Source organism: Triticum dicoccoides, chromosome 4B (genome assembly GCF_002162155.2).
Source record: "Triticum dicoccoides isolate Atlit2015 ecotype Zavitan chromosome 4B, WEW_v2.0, whole genome shotgun sequence".
NCBI lineage: Eukaryota > Viridiplantae > Streptophyta > Magnoliopsida > Poales > Poaceae > Triticum > Triticum dicoccoides.
The window spans coordinates 681,732,855-681,743,151 of record NC_041387.1 but is presented as its reverse complement, the minus strand read 5'-3'; the positions used below and the strand labels follow the sequence as shown (position 1 = coordinate 681,743,151).

The 10,297-nt window shown below is 48.6% G+C and overlaps 1 protein-coding gene across 1 annotated transcript; it reads right to left on the bottom strand.

Moving 5' to 3' along the window:
• Positions 1–1,352: 1,352 nt before the first annotated feature.
• On the bottom strand, positions 1,353–5,746 carry LOC119294351 (L-gulonolactone oxidase 2-like). The gene is made up of 2 exons (XM_037572554.1): positions 5,093–5,746; positions 1,353–2,601 (listed from the first exon to the last, which is right to left on the bottom strand). The coding sequence occupies exons 1-2, from the start codon at positions 5,744–5,746 to the stop codon at positions 1,528–1,530; spliced, it is 1,728 nt and encodes a 575-aa protein (XP_037428451.1). The 3' UTR covers positions 1,353–1,527.
• Positions 5,747–10,297: the final 4,551 nt, after the last annotated feature.

Sequence of the window (10,297 nt, the reverse complement as noted above, 5' to 3'; positions counted from 1 at the left end):
GGATTGGCTATGAAGCGATCTTCAAAGAGCTTCGCGATTTGGTGAGACAGTTTGCCCAGGTTCGGGCCCTCACGAAGAGGTAAAAACCTACTTCCTGCTTGATTATATTGATGATGGAGTATCGAACAGGTTGATCTACCACGAGATCGTTAATTGTGATTGTGCCTCTACCGACTAAATCCTCCGGCATATATAGGCACTAGGGGTATCTAGTGTTACACATGGTCGGTTGCCAACTAGGAATAAACACGCCGACATTTGGAGTTGCCTTGAGGTATACGCCAAGTGTTCGGCAGTGTCCGTCTTGAGCACGATTGGGTTCGAGGCTTCCGGAGTCCTTCCTTGTTGAGAACGGTGGGCCACAAGGTCGGCCCAGGGACTGTGGGTCACCTAGGTGGGGACCCCCTAGTCCAGAACATCACTACTAGTTATGGAGTCGGTAGTGATGAACGTAGTGGTGGCATATGGTTGTACTGGAATAATGACGATATGTCAATTCAAACCTTATTCAGCGAAAGTGCTATTTTGATCCCGAGCTCATATGCTCCTGCATGAATAGTAAAATCGAAAAAAAGTAAAAAAAATTCAAAAAGATCTGTTTTTTTTGTGATGAACATTGCTGAATGTTCTAACTGCATGCAGAATTTCACATTGAAATGACATTTGTGGAGGTCTGGGCAAAAATAACAAAATCGATGCTCCAAAATGCTTCCAACAATAGTCTTTTTGGAGCACCGATTTTATTTTTTTTGCCCAGACCCCCACGAATGTCATTTCAGCCTGAAATTTTGCACGTAGTTAGAAATTTTGTCAATGTTCATCACAAAATATATCAGAATTTTTTTGAATTTTTTATTTTTTTTTTGGATTTTACTGTTCATGCGGGAGCATATGAGTTCGGGATCAAATACTCCATGTCCATTCAGTACTCGCAGTATCATGTGGACATGAAAGTTACAGTTGAACCTTGGCCCTTGACTTGACTGTATGGTGAAGCAAACAGGCAAATCCCACAGAGGATGCATGTGGGACTTCCTAAAAAAATCACCAACGATGATATGTGGTTTTATGAGGTGGTGGATGTACGCGTCCTATGTGTCATCGGTTTCGCAAGGCGGGACTGGACTTTCAAGAAAAAAGTACAGGGTGACACTTATACGCTGGTGAGACTTGGACGAGGCCTACTCCGGTGAAACACAAACTGCCTGCAAGAAACTGAGACAATTAATTGGCCGAAAAGTAAATCTACTTGCAAGAAAACCAGATCAACATGTCACAGTTTCAAAGGCTTTTTCATATGACCATCCTAATTAACTTGAGAGCGGGATTGCACTGTCGAAGGACAACATAGCAGAGTTAAAAACAAAATATGGATTGAAATGGAAAACACTATTGTATCGAACCAACCAACAGCCATCCCGGTGAAGAAACAACTTCACATTGGACATGGTTTATTTCTGTCACCACGGGCACAATGAACCAGGAAAGGGAAAACATCATATTCACGAAAGTATCCTTCTAAACACATCAGAAAGCGGGTTGGAATGAGCAGACCCTCGCGTCCGTGTACACCTTCCCTGGGAGGCAGTAGTAGCCCTCCTCCGGTGCACAGTGTGAGTCGTCTGAGCAGATGCAAAGCCCCTCAATGGCGCAACGCTTCTCGAAGATGGCAGGGCTCCCATTGATGCCGAGAACTTGGTCGCTCCACTCACTGGAGAAGATCCCATCAGGGTCATACCTACGCTTCACCTCCAGGAACTTGCCCGCCTTGGGGTGCTTGGCCATTGCGCCTTCAAAGGCAAAGTTGCGGTTCTTTCCCCAGTGCGGGATGGCGTTGTACTTGCGCAGCGCCATCTGCTGGAGCTCGTCGAGCACCTCATAGTGCGGGTTGGGCTCGCCCTTGGTGTAACTCCGGTAGTAGGCTATATCAAAGTCGATCGAGTCCTCTGGCTTGCCGAGGTAGGCAGAGGATGCCTTGACGTAGCGGATGAGCATACCGCCACTGGTGTCGATTCCACAGAAGGATAGCGGACAACGGTCACGGAGCTCTTGCATGTCGGCAACGAATGCTGGCACCTTCGAGAGCGCGATGCTATATGCATTGGTGTAGAAGAAGGTCCCCTGGATGCGTGGGTCCCATGCGCATGAGGTGAGGAGCGCGTCTTCTTGGCTACCAATACATGCGCCAGACGCTTGGATCTTGTGTTGGAACCCCACCACTGGGTACCCAATGAACAAGCTACCATTGTTTGTGAAGCCATATGCTGCCGTCTCAAACAACGATACCGTCGCATTTGCCGCCTTGCACCGGGCGACGGCATTGATGTTCTTCTCGAGAAGCTCCATGGTGACTCTGCTACTGATCAGCGGGGCTGTCGGGTTGGAGCGGAATCCTAGGTGGTCATTGAGGCCGTCGCCCACCGTCTTGATGGCCACACGGTCATCCTCGCGGTAAATGACCTTGTGGAGCTGTGGTAGCCACGCCATATCGCCGAATTCGTGGAGGTCGCCCCACCTTGCCGCCTTTTCTGCCATGTCTGAGTCATCACGTGTCACAAATGTCACCGACCGCTTGAACATCGGCTGCAATGCCAGTGTAACCTGAATATATGCATTGTTAAGAAAACTCTAGAAGAAATGATCGATTAATTAATTTGTTACATAGACTCCATAAATTAGCATAACTACTTATTGGACTTCTAATTTCTTTAGTAGTACTGCAAGAATTAACCTTGGGCCTTTAGGCGCATCAACTCCTAATAACTCATGCTGAGATGAGTTGGACCCTGAGAGCAGGCTAATAGGGAAACCTTCTTTTCCTCCTTCCTCCCTCACGTGAAACACTAGGAGCTAGATCCACGACATCGATCTACCTACTCTCCAATGAGATCATGCCCCCTCCATTCGTTCGGCACGTCGGCAGCTCGTTTAGGCGGCAGTACTGGTTGTTCGGTGGTCTCGAAATCTCGATGTAATTTTATTACGTTTGAAATGCTCTGTACTTCCGATGAAATTTTATAATACTAGATCTGATCCTTTTGGCAAAAAATAGTATAATCGCTCATATCTCTCAAAAAAATGGATTTGCTAATTCCCAGTCGCCTAAGAAATAGTTAATTCTTAGGGACGTGAGGACTATCTGATCTCCATGTTACAATGCATTTTTCTTCATGTTGCCTTTTCAGTTTTCTTGTTTTTGAGCAACTACCTAGGGTAGGGCGTTTATATATAAGCTGTTCCTATCAAAAAAGATGATGTGGCTTTTTCACCTTTTATATTTCTATTTTATTTCTTGCTTTTTAATACTTTTTATTTTTCTTGTTATTATTACTAGATAATGCCCCACGCGTTTCTGCAGAATTTATAGCAATAGATAGTGAAAATAATTTGGTACTTAACAAAATAAAAATAAATATTGATGATGTGGAGGACTTGCATGTGCTTGATGATGTTAAGTCTTTGCATGTGTTGGAAAATTGACGGTGGACAGGGGCGGAGCTAGGCTAATGCAAGGGTATGCAATGCATACCCAATCTTTTTTGCAGAAGAAATTCAGTATATAAGCTCCTATATGCCTTCATATCACATATGGCAATCTTTTTGTAAGTATAGAGAAGAGAAACGAAGAAGAGAACAATTCGAGCGCCACTTGGGCCAAGATTGGGTTGCTACGTTGCTAGTTAGCGCTACTGGGCCTTATCATTGAGGCAATGATGCGGCTGGCCGATTGAAAAAGCCGAGGAGACAGCTCGACCTGGAACGTGTCGCTTCGATCGTTCTATTCAACCGCCGTTGCGCTGCGCTGCGCCTCCTCCGCCGCCTGTGACGCACATTGTTGCGCTGCATGCCCGCATCCGCCATCGGCATCGTTGCCGATCTGCCATCTTGGATCTAGCAGATCGATCTCCTCGCGCATGTTCGCTGCTTCGCCTCCAATTGAGGAACGGCGGCCGCGGCGGCAGCACCAGTGTACACATATCGGGCACCGATTCTTGTGATTGTTTTTTTCGAGTCAGTGAGTGTTCATCTTGATCTCTTCCATTTGTTAGTTAAGAAGAGATGATTATTTTCACTCCCTAAATTTTTTTGATTGACCTATTGTAGCAGCCAGTAATTTTGGGTGTGGTCTGCATTCGCTTGCTAGAAAACTTGTGAAGCAGTACAGAGAAAACAAGGTGAATCTCATGCATATAAATTTCTGAATTATGAATATTTGAATTTGTGAGACTGCCCACCATGCCAGTATGCCGCCATCACTATCTAACATGTTCTATTATTATTATTATGAACTTTTCTATTTCTTACAATGTCGTGAAGCAATTTTTTTTTACCATGCATACCCATATCGGAAATCCTGGCTCCGCCACTGACGGTGGAGGCCTTACATGTGCCTGATGATGTGCTAGAATAATAATAGGTAGTGGGTTGCAATTATTTAAAAATATAGGATTAATTTGCACACTTAGAGAACATTAAAGCTCCATTCTTATCAAAAAATTAATTGTTATTGCATGTTCTTCTTTGCTCTTGTTTTTTTTTTTGCTTCACGTTTCCACTTTTTTGATACACTGGAGTTACACATATTTGTGTTGCTTAGTTCCATTGAAGAATCCTCCAACAATATTTCCAACTATTATTGATTTTTTTTTCTAGTTATATTTTATTAAATATATTCAAATGTGCAACTCGGTTGATGTGAACCTTTTTGTAATGCTAAAGTTGCACTTTTTTTCTAAGAATGTGGAACTACTCTATTTAAAAAGGGGAGTACCTAGAACTCATCTAGATGAGATATAATTTGGTCTCATTCATTTTGAAAACAACAACAGATACAACTCACGTCAGCACACACGCATCTTATAGCATCACATCCAATGGCTATAAAAGGTGAATGAGACCAAATTATATCTCATCTAGATGAGTTCTAGCAAAACTGTTTAAAAAGTGCAACCAGGTTGTTATATGTACTACTACTATTTATCCCGATTATTATGCATAACTTGTAATTTCCAGGTTTCATCATTGTAAAAATACCACTTTCCGAAAAGTGCAACCGGTTTAGTTATGCACACAAGTTGCAATATTCACGCACCTGGGAAACGACGCCAAGGACGCCGAGGGAGACCTTGGCGGCGTCGAGGTCGGGATGGTCGGCGCAGAGCTCCCGTACCACCGCGAACCCTTGGCTGGCCGGCGCCGGCGTGACGATCCTCATCCCGACCACGTACTCGTGCACGGCGCCGCCCTTGCCCTTGAGCGAACTGCCGTGCGCGCCCGTGGCCAGCAGGCCCCCGATGGTGAGCCCCGACCAGTACGGCGAGTGCGGCAGCGCGAGCCCTTTCGCGGCGGCCGCCTGGATGAGGTCCCGGAGCACCATGCCGCTTTCCACCGTCATAAGCCCCTTGGCGACGTCGACGCTTGCCACCCGGTTGAGCCGCTCAGTGCTTATGATGGTGCCATCGCGGCCGCCGGGGCAGGCCAGCTTGGGGAAGCTGTGGGAGTGCTTGGTGGCCACCTTCACCTTGCGCTTGGCCGCCGCCGCGGCTGCCACGGCCGCGACTAGCTCCTTCTCGGTGCGCGGGAAGGTGGCGTTGGCCGCGCGGCAGATGGTGCGGTCCAGGAAGGAGCCGAACGCGTTGGAGACAGTGCAGTCGGCCATCCCGCGGGCACAGACCACAGGCTCCGGCGGAGGGCTCGAGCCGGCGAGGCCGGCCAGGAGCACGAGGAGGAGAACCGTAAGCACCATTGTTAAGGTGTAATTAACCAAGGCTTTCAGTGCTAGGCTGCTAGCTATATAGCTTGGTCAAGCTCCCGGCACGGTGTGCAGCATAGTCCCCGCTTATTAAACAAGCTAGGCACGTTCGTTCAAAGTCAATGCAAAACCCACATGATTAGATTTATGAAGGTTATCTGTCGTACCTACGAGCAAACGGCCAACTGGCCGGGTTTTTACCGGACACAAAATGTTTTTACCCAACATTGATGCCTCTATGAAGTGTTTGACACCACATCTCATGTTCTTGCATGCACGACGATAACACCAACATCACCGTCTCAAGGAGACAGTAGGACTCTATGCCGGAGTTTCGTTCTTGACAGACAAACTCAAGGAGAGGATCAAAGCCCAAAAGACCAACTCAAAAATGAAGTGCGGCCATCCACCACAACGGAGAGGTAGCGGAACGCCCCTCCTTTGTCGCTGGTCGCCAGAGTAGCATGCAGAGGGGAGGAGAGTCCACGTGCTCACTGACAGAGCGTAGAGAGAACAAAGTATCGCCCTCGGTCACGGGAGGGGAAGGAATAAATCGATTCTTCTACATGGACCCCTTTCCATTAATTTGCATAACGAAAATATGAAGTTCCAGTAACCAAAAAACAGGTGACATGAAAGAGAGAGTAGTGTGTTCGGAGGAACGGCACAGTAAACCCACTGCTCATGCCTACAATCAAGACATGAACCATGGGGCAAAAACCCATCATCGTAGAGCTAAGCCTATCCTAACATTACATGAGACGAGAAAAAAAACTTCAGATAAAACGCAATGCAACCAACAGACTGGAGTACAAAAAGAGCCACTGATATGTTTACGGAATTATTATTCCTTAGATTAGAGGAATCCTAGCTGCGACCAGTCGACGAGATGACTCCGGCACCCCGCGAAGACTACACGAGCTTCTTTGAATACAAAAGCAAGCCGTCCATGCACGGAGTATAATAACAGTGGCGAAAAGTTTATCAATTCTCCCCTTGTTTATACCTTTAGACCAATTATTCTTTAGCATTTCAAGGGCAATAATGTGATGACTTACAAAAGGAATGTGTCCACAAGTCAACTTGCAGGCGGCTATAGGATCAATTCTTGCTTGAATAGTTGGGTTGTCGTCACCAAGCGTGGATTAAAAACCTCCTTTGCTTTGGGTTGTTGTTTAACATTCGTTGTCACTGGAACACGGAAACCCTCCAGCTACTTTTTATCAAAAACTTTGGACCAAAGATGCAAAACTTCATCTATGACCTCATCAGATTTGAAGGATTTTTTAAGAATTCCAAAGGCATTCGTTTCCCAGGTACGTGAAAATTGCACCTTGTGTGTGAAACCTGGAAATTACTCCCTCCGTTCCTAAATATTTGTCTTTCTAGACATTTCAAATGACTACTACATACGGATGTATGTAGACATATTTTAGAGTGTAGATTCACTCATTTTGCTCCTTATGTAGTCACTTGTTGAAATGCCTAGAAAGACAAGTATTTAGGAACGGAGGGAGTACAACTTATGCATCACCCTGAACTTATGCTTCAACACTGGAGCGGGAGACAACGGGCTGCCGCTTGGACGACCCGGAGATGAGTGATGGTCCAAGGTAGACGCAATAACCAGAGGTCGAGCGGCGCGTGTCAGGGCAGCCGGCCCAATCGGCGTCAGAATAAGCCGTCAGATCCATAGACGAAGAAGCCTGAAGTGACAATCCAAGATCCAAGGTACCACGGATATAGCGCAGAATGCGCTTCACTGCGGTCCAGTGAGCATCACGAGGAGCATGCATATGAAGGCACACCTGTTGTACAGCGTACTGGAGCTCCGGACGAGTAAGAGTGAGGTACTGAAGAGCACCAACAATCGACCTGTAGAACGGAGCATCTGAAGCAGGAGAACCGTCTGTGGCAGAGAGCTTGGCCTTCGTATCGACAGGTGTGGCAGCCGGTTTGCAATTAAGCATCCCGGCGCGGTCCAGAAGCTCATGAGCATACTTCCGCTGATGAAGAAAGAAGCCATCTGCTCGACGAATAACCTCGATCCCGAGGAAATAGTGCAGAGGACCTAAGTCCTTAATGGCAAACTCAGCACGAAGATGATCCGTGAGCTGTCGAAGAAGGGCAGTCGAGCATGCTGTCAAGATGATGTCGTCGACATAGAGTAGCAGAAAAGCAGTAGCATCACCCTGGTGGTAGACAAATAGTGAAGCATCGGAGCGAGTGGAGCGGAAGCCAAGCTGAGTGAGAAATGTTGCGATGCGCTGGTACCACGCGCGAGGAGCTTGCTTGAGCCCGTACAAAGACCGAGAGAGCAAGCACACATGATCCGGAGAAGACTCATCAACGAACCTAGTCGGCTGCTGACAGAACACCTGTTCCTCAAGATGACCATGAAGAAAAGCATTCGAAACATCCATCTGGTGCACAGGCCAGGAGCGAGAGACCGCTAGCTGAAGGACAGTCGAATTGTCCCGGGTTTGACAACCGGGGCGAAAGTGTCGGTGAAGTTAACACCTGCTCGTTGACGAAAACCCCGAACGACCCAACGGGCCTTGTGTCGGTCAAGAGTACCATCCGGATGGAACTTGTGCTTGAACACCCACTTCCCGGTGATGATGTTGGCCCGGGGAGGACGGGGAACGAGCTGCCAAGTGTGACTGCGTTGCAATGCGTCAAATTCCTCCTTCATCGCGGCGAACCACATGGGGTCACGAAGCGCGGAACGGGCGGAGGTTGGCAGGGGTGACGGTGACGAGGAAGACGTCGAAGCCACGCAGGTGTACTCATCCGGAGGGTAGCGAGTGCTCGGCCGATGGACACCCAGGCGCGACCGAGTGACAGGGCCAGCGGGTGGTGGCACAACAGCAGCCACCGGTGCTGGCGCCAAGTCCGGCGGTGAAGAAGCCGGCGACACATCCGGCTGCGAAGAGGCCGGCGACACGCCCGGCTGCGAAGAGGCCAGGGCAGAAGCCGGCGAGGCCGGAGAGGCCGACGAGGCCGGAGAGGTTGGCCCAGAGGCCGGCGCGGAGCCTGGCGATGAAGTAGCCGGAGAGGTCGGCTCGGAGGCCAGCGTGGGTCCTGGCGATGAAGCAGCCGGAAAGGCCGGCGCGGTGACCGGCTCGGAGGCCAATGTGGAGGCCGGCTCGGAGGCCGGTGAGCCTGGCGAAGCAGCGGGCAAGAGCTGGAGTGCCGCGCGTCCAGGGGGCGCCCTACGCCGTGGGGCGAAGCCAGGGCGGATAGGGTCGGCCAAAGAGGGGCCGGGCGTCGATGAAGAAGCCGCCTGATGTTCCTGTTTAAAGGGAAAACACAACTCGTCGAAATAAACATGGCGGGATGTGATGACACGGTGGGAAACCAGATCATAGCATCTATAGCCCTTGGTGTTAGCCGGGTAACCGAGGAAGACACACGGAAGGGAACGTGGGACAAGTTTATGAGGAGAGGTGGCGGCAATACTAGGATAACAAAGACAACCGAAAATACGAAGACCGTCGTATGAAGGAGGAGGCCCGAAGAGGAGGTGGTGAGGTGTAAAGTTCCACCGGGTGCGACAGGGACGAAGGTTAATGAAGAGGGTGGCAGTAGCGAGAGCGTCGGGCCAGAAGCGAGGTGGCATGTATGCGTGGAAGAGGAGGGTACGGACGCAATCGTTAAGAGTGCGAAGAATGCGTTCCGCCCGATCGTTCTGCTGTGAAGTGTATGGACAGGTAAGACGAAAAATAGTGCCATGTCTGGAGAGAAGATTGCGGATGGTGGTGTTGTCGAATTCTTTCCCGTTGTCTGTTTGCAAAGCTAGAATGGGACGACCAATTTGCCTAGACATGTAAGAGTAGAAGGACGTAAGGGTGGCAGCAACTTCAGACTTCTTATGTAATGGAAAGGTCCACACAAAGTGAGAATAGTCATCCAAAATAACAAGATAATATGAGAAACCAGTGTTACTAGCAACAGGAGAGGTCCAGACATCACTATGGATTAACTCAAAAGGCAATGACGCAACTGTGGATGAAGCACTAAAGGGAAGGAGAACATGTTTGCCCAGACGGCATGCGTGACAAGAATGCGCATCCGTTTTATTACATGTAAAAGAAAAATCCCGAATAATTTGACGAAGAGCGGTGGAGCTAGGTGACCGAGACGAACGTGCCAAAGATCAACGCCGGCGGAGAGTGCAACTGGTCCAGCATGTGAAGATGATGGATGCTGGACGGAGTATGTATCGCCGGGACTGTCACAGCGGTGAAGAACCATCTGGGTGAGGGCGTCCTTAACAGAAAAACCAACTTCGTCAAATTCCACGGTTACAGAGTTATCACGAGAAAGCTTACAAACACAAACTAAATTCTGAATAAGCTCAGGAGACACGAGAACATTATTGAGATAAAGTGGTCTAGAGTTGGAGGGAAAACTTGTGGAACCAATATGAGTGACAGGAAGACCAGCACCATTACCGACAATGATACGAGAGGAAGTGTGAATAGGAGACGCGAAAGAGAGGTTACCCGGGTAAGCGGCCATGTGCGAAGATGCACCAGTGAT